Here is a 22234-nt window from a genome sequence, read left to right on the forward strand (position 1 = left end):
AAACATATTTTTGGATTTTTTTGCTATCAATACAATTTTGTTTGGCTGTGCTAAATTAAAGACTTCTGCAATTACATTGTTTTCCTGCTTTGATTCTTAGCTTTGAGTGGTCATGAGAAGATTGTATTTTGGCATATTTTTATTTCTTACTTATGCCAGTTTAGAGGACTTTGCTTTATTTATTTGAACAAGCTTAGACTTTATATCAGAAATGTTTCCACGTAGACAATTTTTCTGCATGTTCCTTTCTAACTTCTGCTAAGCAGTTACAGAAGGGTCAGTGAAAAAGTGCATGACAGGAAAGAAATCTAGTCTCTTTTAATTAGACCTGTGCTTGGTTAACTCCTTTTCTGAAATACTTAACATTTGTATTAGTTATCTTCTTAGCTTAACCAAGTAAGTTAAAATAATAAAATGAATTATGCAATTGAAACAAGAGAGATGATCTAAAATTTAAGTACATTTACCTGAGCAGTAGTGGGAAGAGATAAGATGAAAACACTTAAAATACAGCAAGGTTTTCACAGCAAGCAAAGTAAGGCTCCATGAGTGACCACTGGTACCTTATGTCATCTCTTTACATAAACAATTAAAAAAAAAATCATCAGGTACCTTATGTCATCTCTGGTACCTTATGTCATCTCTTTGCATAAACAATAAAAAAACCTTAAAATTAAAATGCTAGTGTGGGTCTGTTGATGCTTTGGGCTTTGTTTGGTTTTGGTTTTTGGTTTTTTTTATTCTATTCAATTCTAATAAAAATAAACCAGAAGCTGGACACTCTAGAGACCTATTGATAACAAGTACATAGAAGTTCAGCCTTCCTTGTGAGCAGAGGTAGTCTGGGGATCCTGTCCCTGCAGCCCTTGCATGTCTGTGGGTGTCATAAGCTCCATCTGAGTAAGTTTTTATTTTATGAAGGCTTGGAAAGCTATTTCTGATACTCCTGATTCCAGAGTTCAGCCAGTAGCTGCAGAGTTGCTGAGGAGCCATTCTGCTGCAATTCAGACAGATCTAGTATCATGTGCTAAGCCAAAGGACTGACTTATTTTGCCAGCATCTCATGATCTCTTGGTACTGCCCTGTCCTTCCCACATTTATGGTGCAGGAGGAGTTTGCAGAACTTCTGGCTTCACTCGTGTCCTGGGACCACTTGGTGTGTCTGTGGTCTGCCAGCCAATTGCACCTGGCCTTTAGGGTTGTGCAGCGCAGTGGAGGCCCCACCGCTGTGCTCTGTGCCATGGAGAAGGAAGGAGGGCTTAGCACTGTGTTATAGGCTACTCTCTCCAGCTGGAGCTGTAAGAAGGCCTGTTTGATACTGTGTTATCTACCTTTTATCAGTTATCTTAAGGAACATAATCTTTTACCAAAGCATTGAAACATTGAGAGGGGAATGTACCCTGGCCAATGTCAAACTGCACCAAGAAACTCTTTTGTTCTCTCTGTACGTTATACAGACGTATCGTGCAATATGATGGAAAATGGATTTTGCTCTCTTGCATAAGATTCTCTTTTTCTCAGTTGTCTTGCTATTCAGATTATTGCTAGTCGGGCTGTTGACTTGCAGGGTCTCTTATGTAATAAGGGACAATCTGAGGAGAAAGAAATTGTTCAGGGTAACAGACTGTGTTTGTGCAAGAGACCGACAATAGGGGGCAGATGATGAAAAATACAAAGAAAAGAAAGAGCAAAATATGTAGGGGATAAAGGTTGAAGTAGCTGATGTAAGTGGAGGTGTCCAGATGAAATCTTTTCAAGTAGAATCACAGGCCAAAACCCCAGTCACTTCTTTCTTTTTAGTCATGAATTTTAACTGTTGAATTTACTGGAGAACTGTTGAATACTTCTTGAGAAGTATTCATTTAAGGCTGGTTAATAAGTGGTGATCTTCAGATAGAGTTTGGTTTGGAGTACTGGAGCTGAACGGATCTCCCATAACTCAGGTGTTATGTCAGAGACCACACAGGCACCCTTGAACTTCCCTACATCTTGGATGAAGAGGTAGCAACACAGCTCTTGTTCTCAAATCCATGTCCAATCTCTTAATGAGAAGTGTAGAAGAGCAGGTCATTGGCACAGGACAGGCTGTCGTAGGTTCTCCAGCAAATAAAACAATGCATTACTGAGGAGAGCTGTGAAACTCATGCCATCTTCTTCAAGCACAGGTGTGGTTAAGAAAATGTAGCAGGTCATCATGGTAAGGACTAGAGTCATCAATCCTTAGGTAGGTCTTGAACACACCAAGGAGAAAGCTGTCAGTTGTAATTACCCTCCTTGCTGTGCCCAAAAGCACACCTCATCTCAGTGCTTCATGTTTTACTTTCTGGCTTTTGCACAAGAACCTCCCCTATTATTCCCTGTTCTTCCAGATGGACCATATCCTATCCATATTTCTTTAAGCATAAGACTGACACCAACAAAATAATACTGTAGAGTCATCCCACTGTGCAGCAGATCAACACAGATGGCAACAGGTAACCCTAGCTGATGCCCTGATGATTTTTTTTTTATTGTTTATTAGGATGGCCCATCCTGGTTTTGATATCAGTCTACCATTCTCTGTACGTTTGGGAGTTACAGTTGGATTGGAATCAATCCAATTTGACTGATTTGAAAATGTGTAATGTGTCATATATGAAATATAAGATTTTTCCTACTAATCTGCAATCTTCTCTTTCCTGTTGTATTTTGCAGGAACACCCATCTCTTGGGCAGCTCTCTGAAAAATTGATTGACAATAACATCAATGTTATTTTTGCTGTTCAAGGAAGCCAGTTTCATTGGTATAAAGTAGGTTAGAAACCTGATATCTTTTTTTAATTCTGAAGGCACAATATTTATACTTAAAATTAAAACTGTGCATAAATTATTTCTTTTTCATAGGATCTGTTACCTCTCTTGCCTGGTACTGTTGCAAGACAAATAGAATCCCAAGCAGCAAACCTCAATGATTTGGTGGTAGAAGCCTATCAGGTATGAGGAGAGTGACATATTCTATGTAATATTTGTATATTTTTCATCTTTTATAGCCTGAAGTTGGAATTTCCAGGATCTCGTCTTCCAGCTGAAGTCTGCAAGGATACATTCCGTAGTTTTCCTAATGTCCAGGTGGATAGGTGATACTATCTTTTGATAGCTCTCAAAGTCCCAGGCAGTCAGGGTCTCAAAGCCAAGAGCTTCTCGTTTTTAATTTCTAAGGATGCTTCTAAATATTGTATCTGGTTTTCTGTATCTGTTGCTATGTCACTTCAAAAGATGGTTTATTTATTTGAATTTTGGCACCTCAGATCTTTAGTTACAGACCAGACGTCACTGTCTAGGCACCATATAAATTCAGAGCAAAAGCCTAATGCAATATCTGGAGAGTTATGCAGCATAAATTTTAGAAAACAAGCAAGAAATGGGAATTTACAAGGAGGTAGTTTTAGAACAGTGGATATCGTGAAAAGCAGTATCTATACTGTAAAAATCAGAGTAATGACTTGGGGGTTTTAAGCATGGAAGTGAAGAGTTTTGATAGAATTTGGGAGAGAAAAATGGAAATGGCTTTGTGAACTCTTGCTTGGAATCATCAATTGAACGTAATAGTTTGAGAAAGAGAAAGTAATAGTATGGGAAATACCATAAAGTCATTTTCCACACATGATTGACACAGAATGGCAGTTTGAAAGTGAAACAGGCATGTTGTTGATGAAGGAAAGACAGTGTAAACAGCTTTGATAATGAAGCCAAGAAATAGACATTTGAGGTACCAGAGCATGGGGAGCCCACAGAGCAGCATCTCAATGAATGTGATGGGTTGCATGGTTGAATGCTGTTAAGTTGTGCAGTTACGCATAAATATTCTGTTTCAGAAAGTTGAAATCTCAGCTTCAAAAGTATATGCAAGGTATCCACATGTATGACTTTTTTTTTTAATTTGTTAGATTTGGGAGGCTGAAATTATCCATTTTACTTGCTTAACCACAGAATCAAGCAATTTGCTTTCAGCAAATTGGCTATAATGAAGAGCAAGCCCCCATGTCTGTTCCTAATTCATAGAGTGCTTTTGCATACACTTTTCTCACTGTCACGTTGGAGACATTGGGAGAAAGACAAACACATTCAAAAGCAGAGTTTAGGGGTAGTCAAATTGCAGAGAAGTTCTCACTGGTATTTTATTTCCTCTTATAAAGTCAAGAGATCTCATTTTAAATATGGAGGTTTGCAGGAAGTTGCTGGCATAGAATTTTGAAAATTGTAGTCCTTTTGTATGACAATTTTACACTGTCCTTCCTAAATTGAAACACAGTTCTTACTCAGTGCAGGGCAAACATTCAAGGGGAGGAAATGAAATTTTATGTGGCAATTACTTTGTTCAATACAAGATTCAGTGGGACTTTCCTGGTCCAGCCACCCCCAGTTTGCTTTAGCTTTATTTTCATTTTTTAGACACTGACTTTCTTCCCATTCTAACCTTCATTGGATTTCACAATTTGAGCTTTTTATCATAGTTTTAGGGGCTTTTTGCTATATAAACACATGGTGAACAGGTCTTGAATGTGTTGCATTCTAGGAAAAAAAGAACTTAGATAAGAAAATAAATTTAGTGTTGATATTCAGTGACAGTGGGCCTCTTTCACTCTTGTTCTAGGCAGGGAAACCTTAGCCTTAGCTATGGAAAACCCTGGCTGAAAATCCCTGGCTAAAAAGCCAAGGATGAGTCACTAATTTTCAAAAAGTTACTACTAAGATAAACATGTGTTAAGATTCATATAATTGTGTTTCCATTTGTAGCAGTAAAAATATCCCACTAAACTTATTTTTAATAGCAATATGACAGGAATTTTAAAAATCCCTCTGTGCAATTTTCAGCTCATAAATTTATACAGAGCTTTAAGAAATTTTTAAATGGTCAAGAAGTATTTCTTCTTTGAAGGAAGCAGGATTTTAGGTCATGTAGTAAATACAAGTTACAAAGTAGTTGCTTTTTCACTATTTTTTATTGCAAAATCGGCCAATTGCTGGTTTTTATAGTCTTAGTTTACCCAGAAAAATCAGTAAGAATAATCCCAAAAGCCTTTAGGTCACCCTAAGGTTTGTTCAGAGAATTTTTTTTAAGATAAATGCAAAATATCAGAAGTTTTTAAAGCGTCAAGTCAATTAGAAAACTTTTCTGCTGGATAACAGTGGTTCTATGTATGTTTACTGTTGTATGTTAGGTGTGTTGCTAAAAGCCAGCGTAGACTCAAACAATGAGCAGTTTTTGTTGCACATAGTTGTTGGAATAGATTTTCAAATTGTGAAAAATGCAGTCTCAAAACCATGTTAGCAAAGCTGAAAACATTTTTATCTGGAAAACCTAATCCTCTTTATCAGAATTACCAGTTCACTGGTTGTGTATATTTGGAATGTAATTGGGTCTCTACATAGGAAACAAAGCTTTAATTCATTCCTTTATTCACACAGACAAGCTTTCTTCATTTTCAGTCAGACATAGGAGCCATACTTGGTGTTAGTCACTAATGTACATTGTATTTTGAGATGCAGTGAAATTAAAACTTATTTTCTGGTTACAGAAACTAATCTCTGAAGTGAAAATTCAAGTGGATAACCAGATCCAAGGTCTTCATTTCAATATCACTGCGATCTGTCCTGATGGAAGTAAAAAACCTGGCATGGAAGGATGTAAAAATGTGGGATATAATAAAGAAGTATGTTGATAGTTCTCATTCTTTAAGGAACTGGAATACTTATTTTTCTGTTGGTTGGGTTTCAATGGTGTGAAATCTTCTAGGGATTTACTTAAACCGAAAATGGATTTATGTGATTAATGATCACAGGCTCTCTATTATTCTCTGGGTTTATTTTTCCTGAATCTTATTTTAATTCTCACTAATCCTGTGGAACTAAGGCTCAAAGCTTTTCCTGAAAGCTAACGTCCATTAAAACTTTCCTTCTTTGTCCTCCACTGGGCACAACCACCACATCCATTGTGATGAAATCTGTACGTAAAGAGGTTGAAAGATAATCACCCAGTGGAAAAAAATCACTGGAATTTGTGTTCCTTGGGACTAGATGTCACCTTTCTCTCTTCTTGCTTTAGTAGTCTTCCTGCACAATCAGGGTTGTGGATAATTAGTTTATTTTATAAACCAAATTAATAAAATAATTTATTCCCATTTGAATTGGTGGCACCTACTGAATGAAACAGAGCATCATGCACCATGAAAATGCAGGGTAAGATGTCTGGCTGAGGTAAAGAACATGGTTTTCTTCCCAGAAAAACTTCTCTGTGCCTTAATATATTTATTAAGTTTCTTGGACTACTGGAGTAATTCTTTTTACTTGCCAGGAAGAAGTCTGTGTTTCTAGAGAGCAGGGTCAAGAAGTTCTTTCCTGCTTGACATGTACATATGTCTCAGCTAGTGTGAGAAAGAGCTTATGTCTGTGTGTAGAAATAGCAAAACAAATTAAATGTGTGAATTATAATGTAAATTTGAATGTATTTTATAGTCTTCTGAATTTTGTCTGCATGCTGCTGATTGTAGCTTCTACAGTTTACAGGAGATTTGCTGTTTTTGTTCTTAAAGCATCTTTTCCCCTCTGTTGGTCCCTGGACATGTCATAAGAAACAGGACTGGAATTTGTTCTGTTTAATGAAAAGAAAAATATTTATATCTGTTTCTTTTTAATAAAAGCCAAGCCAGTTGATTGTAAAAGATTGCATGTGGTCCTAAACCTCTACGGCTGTTGAAAATGAGCCATCCTTAAGAGATTAATTTATTTTAACCGTAAATCCTTCTTTCAGTATTTGTTTACAGACAAAATGCTTTTCCTTAATTCTCACATTCCTTTCATTGTCTAATCCTTCTTCCTTCCTTTTCTTACCAAAACACAAAGTGGATTAAATTCTGGAAGAATCCTGTGGCCTCTTCAGGGTGCAAAACTAACTTTGGCTATTAGCAAGTGTCATGGTGTTGTAATTATTTAGTCACCACAGGCTCAATCTATCTGCTGCTGTGTTCAGAATCAAATTTCACGACTCATATGCACAACATGATTTTCCCTTCCCTCCCATTTCCCTGCAATTCTTCCAGTACTGTTTTGTACATGAAGATGATGTTTTCTGGCAGGGCTCTGTGTTGAATAAATCACATTCCTTCACTGCAGCCTGTCCTCGCCACATGATATGCACCTGCTGTATGAATCAACTCCTCTGTAGCCACACTTTTGCCCTGCAACCCAAGGGAAGAAATCTCAATGATGGAGAGTGTGGGCTGCTGAGGGGTTATGTGTGTAGTGGCACATTTGAGAAATGAGAAGAAGAAAAGCAAAGGGTGAGACAAAGCCTGTGTGCCCCCTCAATATGACATTAAGTGCATGTTTCTGCACAGCATTCTTCTCCTGTTGTCCGTGTGGGCAGCCGCAGCCCCACTTGCCACAAAGCCACCATTGTCCCCAAGGGCTGGGTTGTTCTCGTGTGGGGGCGCAGCGGGAGGGAGAGACAGTGATGAGAGATGAATGGCCTCAGTATTTGCGGGTAGTTTCAGCCTCATATGTAATCAGTTTCTCGGGGTTTCTCCTTTTTTATTTGGAAATCTTTATTTTTTGGTAGTAAAGATTAAAGGTACTTGCTTCTCTTGTGTTCCTCTCTCACTTTTTCCTCCTGGTTACATTTTCTTTATGAGGAGATGAGAAAGAGTTGCTTTGCATCAGGAAGCTGAAAAAATTCAAAACTTTAGAGAGAATACCCTGTCAGAAGTGTACTGCACAAAAAACCCCCAAAAATAATTGTAAAATACAAGATTGATATCTAGTGTGTCAGACATGTCAGAGCTGTCAAAAACTTTTAGGGATGATTGATGGAAACTCTATGGCACTCTTAGTCCTGCGCTAGAACTGCAAAAAGCCATGGGAGCTGCTGCTGTAGTGGGCACTGCTGGGATGAGAGCTTGGAGGACGGTGGTGATGGCCATGACATGGCCTGGAGCTAGGCACTGGGTCCATGGAATTGAGAAAAGTAACTGCTAACATGTGAACTGTTTCTGTGTTTCAGTAGGGGTAGCCAGGGCCATCCAAAAATCTATGTGGTTTATGTGTGCATGACCAATTCTGCAGCAGGACGTTCATTATAGACTCTTTTTATGAAGAGTATCTCTCTTTCTGTTTGAGTGTTGTCTTGCTCAATCTAGTCCCAATTCTTACCTAAATATTCCTATGATATAACAGAATATATATGTTAAATAATTAGAGCAAGATGGTGATGATATTTCTATTTCCATTTAATTTGTATTAAACTTGTCTTTTGCAACTATGCTTTCTTAACTTGATAAGTGGACTTCCTCTATTATTAGGATTTTACCTATATTTGTGATGCCTATCATTACTAATATATAATGTTTGAAAAGTGACCACTTGTATTTTGCTATTATCAGCTAGTGCACATTCATACACAATATAAGATTCTGCTTTATTTATGTGTTAAAATTTTTAAACAAGTGTAAGCAAGAAAATAATACTATTGTTAAATCCATCTTTATTTCTTTTTAGGTACTTTTCAATGTATCAGTTACAATGAAAGGATGTCATACAAGTGGAGGAAGAAAATATGTCATACTTAAGCCTATTGGTTTCAATGAAACTGCCATTGTCAATGTGCAGCAAAGCTGTGCCTGCCAGTATGGAGACAGCACAGGGCACAAAGGAGTGTGGGCTGATGAAACTTCTCCTGACAGCAAACAGTCCCCGTGCAGTGACAGTGACTGCAGCTCTAACAGAGACACACTTCCCTCAGAGAAGTGCAGGCAACACCAGGACCAACCCATCTGCAGTGGTCAAGGAAATTGCATAGATGGGAAATGTTTCTGCTACAAAAACAAGCTAGGCAAGGTGTATGGCAAGTACTGTGAAATGGATGATTTTTCCTGCCCCTATCACCAGGGAAACTTATGTGCTGGTAAGTTGCAGTGTTTCTGTCTGTATTTTCTTGGTTTATTTTGTTTTCTGAGGCTACTTTACATGATGCAGCTGAAAACAATGATATGAGGCTGTCAAGAACTAGAACTGTTTGTGCAGAATTAGTGTGGGAAATGTCCTGAACATGCTGTTAGGAATTCACACTCCTGGACTTTTTTCACCACAGGCATACTGTCTTTTAAATTTCACCACCATTTTCTACACTGATTTTTTTCCAAATTTAGCTATTTTAATATTTAAATCTCAAAATTCTTAATAAGTAATGATACTAATTTCTCAAACAAAAAATAACATTATTCCAGGAAGCTAGTTGATACATTTCAGTGTAATGGAGATATGAGATACTGAGAGATTAGGAATTGATCATAGCTTCCAGGGGAGGTTCTGATTTTCTACCACCCTGAATTAGTCCTCTGAGACATACAATGGCACTTGATTTCAAATACTGGTATAAACAGGAACACTGAAGGGAATGCCTGCTTCACAAAGGAGACTCTTAGTGAAACAGAGTTGTTAGAAATTTTCATTCTTTTTGTAGTCCACTTTATGGTAGGGAAGAGAAAAAAAAAAAAAAATGGAAATGGAAATGGAAATGGAAATGGAAATGGAAATGGAAATGGAAATGGAAATGGAAATGGAAATGGAAGTGGAAATGGAAGTGGAAAATGAAAAGGAAGGAAAGAACCTGGCCTGTGCACATGAACTTTATACTCTTTCTTCCACTGAAACTTGCTGTTTATTTGAATGGAATGTTTTCTTGCTAATGAGAAGTTTGTTTAGTTTGCCTGAAGACTATTTTCCTGGTCATTGTGTAATTCCTAATCTCCATTGTTTTGATCCAAAGCAAAAGAGCAGAATTTTAGTTAAAGGTTTTAGGGTGACACCATAGTAGCAACCTATGCTCAACTTAACAATGAACAGCAGCCTTCAATATTGATCATGCCAGTAACTTCAGTCCAAGTTTTTGTTAACTTAAAAACTAATTAGAAAGTCCAGGTCTATGCTCTGTTCAAGGTGAAGCACAAGCAATGCAAATGTATCCATCTGAAATTTGTTTTCTGTGTTTTCATGGAAGCATATGACTCCAGACTCTCTGTGTTGTAGGTAATGGTGAATGTGAAGGTGGTAAATGCAAATGCTTTGCTGGCTGGGAAGGTGATCGTTGTGAGTGCTCATCACAATCAGCAAAGCACTGCCTGAATTCAAAGGGCCAAATTTGCAGTGGAAGAGGAAAATGTGTATGTGGAAAGTGTGAGTGCACAGACCCAAGAAGCTTTGGCCGTTTCTGTGAATATTGCCCTACTTGTAACAAAGCCTGTGAAGAAAACTGGTATGTTTCTTGTGCTAGACTTGACTTTTTCACTCCCCAGTATTGAAACATGAAAATATATTTCTGCTTCTATTTTTTAGTTATTCAGAATGTAGGAAATTGGTACAATTCATACTTGATACTTCTCTGTGTAGTTGGATTCACACTGGCAATTTAGAGAATTGCGTGTCAGCATCTATTTAAACCATTCTTCATATGAGATCTCCTGGAAATAAAACCATAAGTTTGTATTTTAAAAATGGAAAGTAGTTCCTACTTTTGAATGCCACCAAGTCCAGTAATAGTCTCCACATTTGTTTTTGCACACTTCTTGTGCTTCTCAGCTGAAAGAAAGCGGTGTGGAGCTAGAGCAGTACTTGTGGATTGTCACTGCCATTGATCAGCAGAGCAGAGCTGGTCTTACCCTGAGAACAACATTCTTCATTGCTCAATTTCAAAGCACTTAGTCTTTGCCATGCTGGTCTTAAAGCATGTCATTTTTCCTTACTCATGTAAAGGAAGGGACAGTGTGTAGGTCAAAACTGAGCAAGCCCAGGAGGGGACAAGCTGGACCAGGCTCTCAGTGGTGCCCTCTGTGGTCCTGGCACAGCGAGCAAATGAAGCCCTTTCTTTGGGCACATCTCTTCTGTGCCCTCTCATCACACGGGAGATGTTGTGCATCTCACTGTGGTGCAGAGGGTGAAAGATCAGCCTTTCATTGGAAAGGTCATTGTGCTCAAAACAGAATCATTGTTTGTTTGTATTTATTTCGATTATATCTCATCTGGTGAAAATGCTGGAGAACCAAGCTTGGCCGCATCTGGAAATGTTGCTGCTAAGATTTCACTAATTAAAATGCAGTTAACCTTTCTGGCTTACACTTGTTCGAAGTCACTGTGAAATGTGTGCCTTTAATAAATTCAGAAGATGGGATATCTTCATTAAAAATTCAGTTAGGGCTTTTTTGGGGATCTCTTGTGACATCCGTCTCCTTCAGGGCTATACAGTGAAGACAGTAAGATTGAGAGCATTGCCTCCCACTTGTGCTCTCTCTCTAAACTGCCCAGCAGTGCAGACTTACTTGGCTTTGTCTTAACATAGCACCCAAAAATTATTGGCAAAACTGTGTTTCCTCTACTTACCTCTACCTTTCAATTCCAGTGTGTATCTGAATGAGATTGATAGGTAAGGAAAGACTAGAAAGTGGAGGATGAAAGCTGAAGAAAGCTGGACCTTAGCTACACCCTAGCATCACAAAAGGCAGAGCTAGGATTGGGTGAAGGTGGCTCAAAGCCAAAAACATGTTTTAGTTTGCAACTTCTGACTAGTTGGTTCTGAGAAGCATCAGGGGGATAAAATGCTGAGAGAGGCATCACATTTCAGAAAAAAATAAATAAATGTCGTAATGTTTTTGCTAACAACAGGAAAGCATTATGTGCAAGCAATACATCAGCCTGTTGATACAATCTCTTAAAGGGGAAGGCAGAGAAAGACATAGGTTTTCAATTATAATTTACAGGAATTATTATTAAATTTTTAAAAAATATTAAATATGAAATTATTAATTTTTAAATTATTATTTTACAGGAACTGTGTTCAGTGCTATCATTCTAATAATGCATCTCAAGTCATACTTGACCAGTGCACAACCTCATGCACTTACCTACTGCATTATATTGATAATACTTCAGGTAAGTGGCATTTTCTAGGTAATTTTAATAAGAGATTAAAATCTTCTGTGATTAGTAATTTAATTTGTCAGTGTTAGAATGTCTTGCAGAAGTATATCACATTATTGCAATAGCAAAGAAAGAAAACAGGAAAAAGAGAAAAATCATTCATAGCTTTAGGGAAAGTGAAAGATAAATAATAACAGGAAATAAGATTGTCAAGCATTGCTAAGTTCAGTTTTCCCAGATCCTCAAGAAGTCATGTCTAATAATGATGAATCCTGCCTGAGTGATGCTTAAAGAAATATTTATAAAAATTTGTTATGGCATCTGTATGTTTTATTACATTGACCATGCTTATAGTATTTGACATTACCAGAAACAGGAAAGAAAGAAGTAGAATGCTTACCTCAAGTTCAGTAATGTTTAAAAGTTCCTTTCAAGTATAAAAAACTGCAGTTATGAGGTCTGTGGAAGAACAAAATCTTTTAAAATAAAATCTCTCCAAGTTTAATCACTCCATGCAGCAATTAAAATGCAGGTAAATGGTTACCTTTTGTTATACCTTAATATATATATAAATCTTTTTATATTACAGTTCATCAATGTGAAAACTTATTGTGAATACTTTTTTCATAACTTTAGTATTAAGGAAAGCTTACTGTATTAGTCTATCAGTGAGGAGAGCACTGGACAAGGATTCAATAAAACATATTTTCTTTCACATTTTACCAGTGATCTTCACTGTTGTCTTGTGAAGATTAAATTCTCTCAGCCCCAAACATCTCTAATATTTCATCCTCTCTACTTCAGCTATAAACTCACTAGTCTACAGAGAATTTATGGTGGGCAAATACAATGAAACCTAAATTCTGTTTCTACCATGGATCTTGATCTGAATTGCCTTTCTTGATATGCCCAACTTTAAAAGCTTGCATATGACAACTTTTCCTCTTAATTTCCCTTAATTTATTTTCCTTTAATTTCTATCAGGCTTGTATTACATTTGTGCAGCATTACTAAGTAGTGGTGGAGATGCCTGTGTTAGAGGGATGTGCCTGTTCCATAAATTAGGCTTTACCCCTGTGTTTTCCTTTCATTGCAGATTGTTTCTCTGGACGGAACTACTTTAGAGTCTTTTCCATAATCTTTATAGTTACCTTTCTGATCGGGTTGCTTGTTGTCCTTATCATCAGGCAGATAATTCTGCAGGGGAGTAGCAATAAAGTTAAATCTTCATCTGATTACAGAGTATCTACGACAAAGAAGGTAATTGATTTCAGAGCCATCATCTTCAGTAATCTTTTTCTTGCTTATAAAAGTTAGCTAATTGCTGATAAAAATTGTATCTTCTCCTTCAAGGATAAGATGTTTTTGCCTACAGTTTGTACAAGAACAGTAACATACAGACGTGACAAACCAGAGGAAATAAATATCGACATCAGCAAGTTGCGATTAAACGAAACTTTCAAGTGTGAATTCTGAAGACTGCAAATGTCTATTTCCATCATGCTCGACTTTTAAGAAATTACCTTTTGTACTCTGTGGGAGTCTTGACTGTTGCCATATGGTTTTGTGTTGTGCATTTTGTTGAATACTGTAACAAATTGACATGTAAACATATTCACATTATGTGATTATGTTTGGAACTATAGCTGCTGTATTTTTTAAAATTTTTTTTGAAAGAGAAATGTGCATTACTACTGTTCAGAAACATTAGTGTTGATGTAGCACTTTAGCATATTCTAATTTATTTAGTTATGGCCTAGAATGTAGATACAAACTGGTCTGACAAAGCACTGATCTCACTCTACATGTAGCTGGTACTGATGTGCTCTGTGGGAATGGACAAAAGCTGTGACTGGAGTATTAACATTGCTGTATATTATAGCAATAGATGAAACTATTAAAATGCTCTTTAATAGAGTAAATGGTACTTTTATAGTTCTCTCAGTTGACAGATTCCACTAATTTGTCTGCTTTTTCCTCTCATCTTTTCCTCATAAAAATGACGGGATTAAGTGTTTAGTTCATGGTATAGGTGTATGTTGTGTGTGTATACATACACATATGCATGCATACACAGATAAATTATATATTTATAGGGGGTTTTGAATGGATGATGTCATTTAACGATAATTTATATCTGATAAAGAGTAATTTTAAGCTGTTTTACTTGTTTAAATATAATGCCCCAATTTTATACAAAACGTAAGGTGTTTGGAAACTGAGTGGCTACAGAAAATGAGACTTCCTTTATCCAACAGCATGGTCTACATGATGATCACTGCCAGCAGACTACGCCTTTAGAGTCAACAGCATCAAATCCATTGCAAATAGATAAATTACATCAGAGCTGTGTTTGGTTTGCTAGCTACATGTCAGTGTTTTGCCAAATAAGGACTTGGATCTTTTTATATGATGTCAGGCATAAGTCTGATTTTACATGTGCTCTTTTTCTCTATGTAAATTAGTTGATGACATTAGGTTTTCTAAGATTTTTGTAACTACTTCACTTTTTTGTGACTGTGCATTGAGAAGTGTGTCCAGTGTGTGATGGAGAAAAGAACCTGCAAACTAGAAGAAAGTGAGGAAAATAAGAGTATTTTTCTCAAAACACAATAATTGACTTTATAAATATGGATCGGATTCTGCATTCCAGAAATGTGCAAAACTCTTCCAAACATGGCGGAACCAATATAATCTTATCTAAGAGCAGAATGGGAGCTAAAAAGTCAAGCAGAAGCATCTTTTTTTTATCCCTGAAACCAGCTAGAGTGGTAGAACACATTATTGTTATATGCTTGCTGGAAGTGTCAGTCTGATTTACTACCTGTATGCTGCTGAAACCCTATGAAAATCTGATCAACCTCTAATGCACTAAAACCTTGCTGGTTTTAAAAAGAAAAATCATCTCAGAAGACTGTATAATTTCACTAACATTTATTACTAATACTAAATACTGTCACTATTTGTCATAGATAAGGGTTACAGAAACAAAGCAGGACTTCCTTATGTGCAGTCTTTAGAAATTACTTGTATTTCCTATTCTGTATTTCTTCTGTAAATTCCCACTGAAACCTGAGCACTGTGAGGATTGAAAGGAAGGCAGGGTGTAGAAAAATGATGAGTGTTTTATGAGTGTTAAGTTTCTTGGGTAATAGATCAAGCGGGATTAAGAAAAATAATACACAGACAATGGACCTTTCATTAGTCATAAAAGCTTAGGGATTTTTTTTTTTAATGTGTAAATTGGACTATTAAATGTTTTTAAAGCAGTCTCTGAAGTAGGTCCTGAGCTTTCTACCACACAGGTAAAATTATCTCATTTAACAAAAGGAGTATTTCTTTACGCTGACCCTGACTTTAGTGTTAGCTTAATTGTAGAACCTTAGTCATAGATTAATTCTGTAGTCTAATACTACACCTTAAACTCTCATTTTCTTTTAAAGTGTATAGGACTGTTCTCCTCCTGTGTAAATTAAAATATTTCAAACAACTGGTTTTGGTGGGATAAAGATAAAAGATTTATAAAGGTTGACCTGCTGTTACCCTTGTCACAATTCATGGCAATTTGTGAGTGGAAAAAATCTCTTAAATTTTAAAAATGCTTAGTGAAGTATATCTAAGTATATAAAAAAGAGGTTAATTATGTTCTTTAAACAGTGTGATAAACCCTTAAAAAAAAGATTCCTCAGAATCTATTTTCACCCCATAATGGCCTTTAAAGCATGTACTAAAGCATTTATTGAACTGATAAATATATTTTTTTCATTAGAAATTACTTTTCACTGTTAGAGGGAGTTCAGTTTTGTGGGTAAGGGACAATGGAAGTGGGTTCTCGGTGGAGGAAAGACTTGAGCTGTAATATCCATCTTCCAGACACATCACATCATGCTGCTACTGCTTTTCTTCTGTAGCACTTGGCATTGGACTGCTGCCTGTGAAGGGGCATGGCCAGTATTTCCTTATCAGACACCTGCCTGAATGTTTAAAATGCTCTGGTCAAAAAGAGCAGGCTCACAGGACAAATTGCACTGTAAGCTGCTTGCTGTCCTGATATTAAAAAAATGTATATATATTAACAAAAAAAAAAAAAAAGAAAGAAAAAAGGCTTTCTTGCATCTCCCTCATGCTTTTGCTGTATTGTAGAAGAGACTGGTGAAAGAGAATAAGCTGCTGCTAATGTGACAGGTCAAGGCTTTTAGAAGGCCCGTGGGGAGCTTATACAGAGCAGGATTCTTGGGAGGAGGCTTTGTTTCTAGGGATGGAATCTATCCATGAGAAACTCTGGCTTTGCTTGGTACTTGTTTCCCTCTGCCTTTGACCATGTTTTTCAGAAGAGCTGCTGCAGGAGATGAATAGCTCAACAAAAGCCTCACTATTTAGGGAGCTGTGTTCGCTCAGCACATGACCTTAAATGAGAAAGCAGCCTTTAATTCACAAGGAATTTCTTCAGTGATTGCAGGAGGACTGTGCTTCCTATAGTGCTTAATATGGGAGATATTAAAGACAAATTAGCTCATATTAGTTTTCAATGTATTGTGCGTCAAAGATGTTCATAAAAATAGGGGGAAAAATAACTAACCTCAGAACAGAGTGTTCCAAAGTTTTCAAATAACACTTTTTGTGCTGGACTTCTTCAAAAAAATTTAGAAAGAAGTCAAATAATTCTACTGCGTGCTTATATCCAAAAATATACCAGCAGATACTGCTGCTTCTCATCATTAGTTTGGGGAATTGTTCTTAGATTTGGTCCCACAAATGAAGAATGTGCATGACTTTTCACAGCATATTTGTTACTGTTAAAATCCCTATGTATACTTTTCATATTCTAGTCCCCTTTTTTAACCTTTGACCTGTTATTTGCCTGACACTTCAGAAATTGCATGTTTATGTAATTAAAAAGTATGTATTTTACTTCAGAGTTTTTTGAGTACTATAAAATGAAAAAATGCTATGAAATAGTTCTTTCCAAGAATCATGACTACACTAATAAGATTGCTGCAGAAGTGTGTGGGAAAATAGCTGCTTCATCCAGAAAACGTGCACATGGTATGCAAGGAATTTTCATTGTGCCCAGCTGAAATTCCCTTACATTTGCAAGGTTAAAAATGAACCTTAAAAAGGAAGGATGTTCGTATGGGCATAGTTTACATTTTAGCTATTATTTACAACTGGATTTATTTTTTCCTCTCTACGATGCCATGAAAACCTGCTATGTAAAGCATTCTTCTGACTGCAATGGAAAAATATTATTTTACCGGTATGATCATATATAATATTTATTTCCTGCTTAGTGTGCGTGTTTTGCAAGCCATGTGAGTGAATGTGTGAAACAGCTTCAAGCAACACTCTGTCCTAAAGTAGGCATAGAGTCTGGTGATGCCCAGGGCAGAGACATGCAAGGGCATGGCTGCCTGTGTGGAGACTTGAAGAGGGACAGTGCTGGGGCTCCCCACAGCATCCCTGCAGAAATGGTGCTCTGAGATCTCACTTTGCCTTTTGTCAGGGCAGGAAGCCTCTCCAGAGTGGGTTGGCTAGGCAGTGGTGGTGCCCTAGGTTTGCACTGCAGGCACGGCGCACAATGCAGACTGGGACTGCATTGTATGCAGTCTGAGCCCTAAGGCTGCAGCCTTTTTGCATCTTTACTCATCAAAAATGCCTGCACACAGCCCAGCAAGGGACAGCCTGTACACGTGGATGCTGCAGACCTCCATTAAAGCTCCTGGGGAGCGTTTGGGCACCTGCCCGCTGACTTCCCACCAGCCCCTGGATCTCCACCAGCCAGCCTTAAGGAATGTGAGCAGTGGCTGTAAAGGGCACTTCTCACAGAGGCATTTGTGCTGAGTCAGTGCTGGGTGACTCCTGCTCTGTCCCGACTGTGAGTGACGCCTGGTGACAATGTCCTGGCTACCATTTTGCAACAGAGGGGAAAGCAGAAATGTAGCAATACTTAAGAAAAACACTAATTTTTAGTTCTGATCTCGAGACTCCTCTGATGCACAAGTATCTGTTGGCTCTTACACAGGACTGAAATTCTTGGAGAGGGGGGAAAAATGTTAAAGTTAACCAACAGGAATGAAACTTCCTAGCATGCCAGATCAGTGGGGTTTCACTGGGAGCAAGGCAGCTCAGAATGGTTGGCATATCTGAGGGGAGGGGTTGAGGGGGGAAGAAAAAACCTTAAATTTCTAGATTCTTAGGCTTTCTGCTGGTCTGAATTTCATATTCTCTTTGTTTCCTTTTCTGAACATGCTTTAAAAAAAGGTACCTATTAAAAAAAACTTAAAGTGTGTGGCATTTGTTAAAATAATTACTTCTGTTAAATTCTAACATTTCATCCTGATACCTATATTGTATTTGGGCTGTTTCCGTTATATTTTGAAGGGATCTGAAAAATTAGTCTTTTGCAGATGCATTAGTGTTGGATGAATTCACTGTGCTGGCATCTTCACTCTTAGCTACTACTGCTTCAAAAATAATGCTACTTTCAAGTGTCTTACTTAGCAATTGTGTGACAGCTATTAATAATACTACGGTCTTAAACTTTCTATTTAACATATACTACCTTTTGTAACAAATAAATATAGAGAAATAAATAATGTGTGTCTAGATTTTATGCATAGAGAATTTTAGTAAGGGAAGAGGTTTTAAATTTGATAACTTCTTACTGCTCCTTTTACATTTTGAATGATACTTTTAAATCACTACTTTTGTTCATCTGGAAATATATTGAATATTTTATTATTTAAAATAGCATACTTTTATAGCTGTTTTATTAATTTCAGTTGACTACTAACTTTTATTGTGATATTTATTAATGAGTTACACTGTAACATATTGAGATGTTTATTTTTCTATCAGAGCTGTAACAACTATGACATAGCATTATTTTAATGCAACATCATTGTACTTGCTCTCTAAAAAATAAAATCAATATTTAATCCATATGGATTTTTCATATTTTTGACATTAAATATATCTGTGACAAGAAAGAGATGTTCACCTGCTTTTAAAAGTATAAAGCACATTTACTGAGGTGTACTGATATCTGCAAAGGGAAGATATGATTGTGGTTATTTTAAAATTGAACAATACCATGTCCAAGGAGATAAAATACAAAGAATACTTTTTTATCAGATGTAGGCAAATGAGTAGATGCACATTCAGGATGAATTTTGAGAAGATGGGAAGGAGCAAAAAACTATTTATCAGTTTGGAGGTGCAGCTGCCCACCACCAAGGGTTTACCTTGCCCAACCCATCTAAACCTGAAAGCACTAGGAGGTGCTATTTTGTAGAAGACAAGATACTTCCTGTGCAAATATAATCTCTAGATTGATACATGGTTGTGATAGCTTCTCCTTTCCCTTGCCCTGTTGAGTGGTAGAGGAGCTAGATTTCTGGAAATGGGTAAATCTCTGCAGATGCCTCATCTATGCCACTCACTGCACACTTGGGTCGCTTCATGAGTACAGGTGAAAACATGTCACTGGTGGGGAAGGTTCTCTCATTCTCTCCTTGTGCAGAATCAGTCACAGCATTTGCCTTGCACAGCAGCATGAAATTGTTCTTGAAAAGGATTCAGATATGCCTTGGATAAGGACATGGCAAATTTAAAATTTGCCATGATGCCTCAGTAAGAGATATCTGTGGCACTAAAACACTTGCCAGACATCACTAATAAAACTGCTCATCCATGCTGCTAACATGATCCAGTTTTTGCTTTAGGAGTGAGAGAGAATCAAGTGACAACTGATGTGTTCTCAATCATCATGTAGCTTAGTGTCCAATAAAAGAGAAACACTAAGAAAAAGTCAAAACTGTAAGAAAAAAAGAAGTAATTATCACAGGAAAAATCTGTAAATCTTTTTTGCTTCTTTTATCAAAGCAAGGAACATCATCTTAATATATGCATGGTGAGACTATGTCTGCGAAATTTCCTTTCACAGATGCCATAATCAACCTTCACTGACACCCAGAGCAAGCAGAAGGAGCAAGTCTCATAAACAGAAATACATATTTTCCTTGAAAGCTCTTTATGGGGAAAACATTCATGTTATCATTACTCAGAGTGAACATAAACCTAGATCTGAATTTAAGATGAATTCGAGCATATAACTTGAGCCAGAGCTATAAGCCTCCATTTTGAGGTTTTGTTAACCCTTAAGTCTCCCATAGCCAGTGATCCTGGCACCAAGCAGTGTTGGCATATCCTGTATGTTACTGAAATGATGGTAAGTGCTCTGTATAAATCTTTCTTCCCCTCTTCTTTCCTATGTTGTGTAATCCAGTAACTAATTCATAGCTATATACCTTTAAATATCCAGGCCAGAACAGGGTTTGTGACACTGGCATTGTATTTAGCCAATTTTTACCCACATATACACAGTTGTCAGCAAGAGTACAACAGGACCTAAATGTGTCTCTAACCTAATGCAAGTGCTATTTTCTTGCAGATGCCATTGCCAAGGAAAAGGCTTGCTGCCCAGACTCTCCAAAGAGAAAAGAAACCTAAATTACAGTCTCTAAAGCTGGAGGAGGAAAGAGATCCTGATTTCAGCCACTTTTTTGACACCAGTCATGTACGTGTATTCTGTTATAGAATTTCTCTGCCTGCATGATTCCTTTCATGGTAGCTGCAGAATTTGATACAATATTCAGAGAAAATGGCATTAGGAGAGTTGGTTTGAGTGAGCATCTGAACATGCCTGATAATAACCAAAAGATGATTATTAGAATTAAGAATACAAACTTTATTAACAGACTGATTTTGACTAGTAAGAAGTTAATCTGACAAATGGGTGGTTTCTTTTGCTTTCAGGTTCTGCAACAAAGACAAGAACCTTGGAAATGCATTCCTGCTACCCTGGGTTTAAAAGCAAGCAGTTTAATGTATCGTATAAAGTAAATAAAAATCTAGTTTTACAGAAACTCAAGTGGTCTGAAGCTGTGATTAGAGTACAGGTGCTGTCAGTTCTCCTGGCTGCTCATCTTCTGCTTGGGAGTCTTGGAATAGTCCAAGTTGGGTTGGACTGTACAGAATTCATATAAAGCAGGCTGCCAGTCTGATTTATTAGTACTCAAGAAGCCCCAACATTATCATCTGGTTCCTCATTCCAGGGACTGTGGTGGGTGGCAGAAAGCAGAATTTTCCTTATATTTTGTAAACCATTCTCTCCCCTCAGCACATAGCATAGCATGGTCTCTGATTATTTTCTTGGCCTTGAACTTCATGATTCATGAAGGGCAGTTACTGTTTAATAAAGATGATGTGTATGCAAGCAGATAAAGCTAAATTATTAACCACAAAAGCATAATAATGCCAAGTTATGTCACATATGTTTATTGAAATCAGCACTTGTGATGTATTTCTTTCAACTCTGCAGCTTGCCAAGTCCTCCTTTTGGGGCTCTAAGCCTCATCCTAAGCCTCTTGTTTATGCCTGAGCAATCTGGAGAGCCCAGGACCTGTCTCTGAGTGGTATTTCTCTGCTCTCAAAACTGCTCACAGGAGAAGCCTTCTCACAGACCCCCTTCTGATATTTTGGGCTTTGACCATAGCCTTGCCACAGGCAGTCTGAAAGCATCACTGAGGCTGTAAGATGTGTGGCCTGCTGAGGAGATGGGGGCATGACTGGATGGATTTTTCATAAAATTTTTGAACACACTTTTGCTTTATTCTGCTCTAGACAAAGCAGGAATTTCAAAGACTTACACACCTTAATCATGGTGTTCTTTAGATTGTCCTTGTCTTCAGGAGTGTTTATGGTTGGCTTCTTTCCTTAAATCATTTTGCAGCTGCACACAAGTTCCTGTGGGGGAACAACCACAATACTTCCTGTCTTTCTCAGCTTCTTTTCTCCTCTTCTTGTGTATCTCTCTAGATCTAAATGGAGCTCTACCTGTGTCTTCTTTGAAATTTGCAGACACAGGATCAGAGTGAGTCATCAGGAAACAGCTGATAAGGAAAGCTTTCTTTACTTTTGGGCAGAAAACAACAAGTTAAAGTCTGTGGTGCAAAGCTAAAGAGAGAGCATCTCTCAACTTGGTCAGATGCAGTACCATTCCCCTGCTCCTTTCCAGAGTTAAGAAGCTGGGGCTATTTCTTGGTGTACTAGCCAGCCCATAGACACTCACAGGAATTCTCCTGCTATAAGCCTTGAATGACTGCAGGGTGTTTGCACCATACAAAGCCCAGAGACATATTTCTCCTCTAATATCCCCATTCTGATAACAGATTTTTTTCATTTGTAAGTATTTCTTTCTGTATAACTTTGTGTGTGTGTGTGTGTG

At 37.4% G+C, this 22234-nt stretch overlaps 1 protein-coding gene across 2 annotated transcripts in view; it reads left to right on the plus strand.

Annotated features, from left to right (window-relative positions):
• ITGB8 (integrin subunit beta 8) overlaps positions 1 to 20920 on the plus strand; it is a 49120-nt gene extending 28200 nt beyond the window's left edge. Inside the window, exons 7-15 of one of the 2 annotated variants that reach the window (XM_074537071.1) lie at positions 2695 to 2790; positions 2884 to 2973; positions 5559 to 5693; positions 8533 to 8938; positions 10063 to 10288; positions 11855 to 11958; positions 13043 to 13206; positions 20399 to 20524; positions 20764 to 20920. In XM_074537071.1, coding sequence (XP_074393172.1) covers positions 2695 to 2790; positions 2884 to 2973; positions 5559 to 5693; positions 8533 to 8938; positions 10063 to 10288; positions 11855 to 11958; positions 13043 to 13206; positions 20399 to 20524; positions 20764 to 20850 — 1434 coding nt within the window. In that variant the 3' untranslated portion in view covers positions 20851 to 20920. Of the gene's footprint in view, positions 1 to 2694; positions 2791 to 2883; positions 2974 to 5558; positions 5694 to 8532; positions 8939 to 10062; positions 10289 to 11854; positions 11959 to 13042; positions 13207 to 13299; positions 18889 to 20398; positions 20525 to 20763 lie in introns of those variants that run through there. The other variant, XM_074537060.1, reaches the window with a different exon arrangement.
• The last annotated feature ends 1314 nt before the right edge of the window (positions 20921 to 22234 follow it).

This window comes from Zonotrichia albicollis, chromosome 1, assembly GCF_047830755.1.
Source record: "Zonotrichia albicollis isolate bZonAlb1 chromosome 1, bZonAlb1.hap1, whole genome shotgun sequence".
Taxonomy (NCBI): domain Eukaryota; kingdom Metazoa; phylum Chordata; class Aves; order Passeriformes; family Passerellidae; genus Zonotrichia; species Zonotrichia albicollis.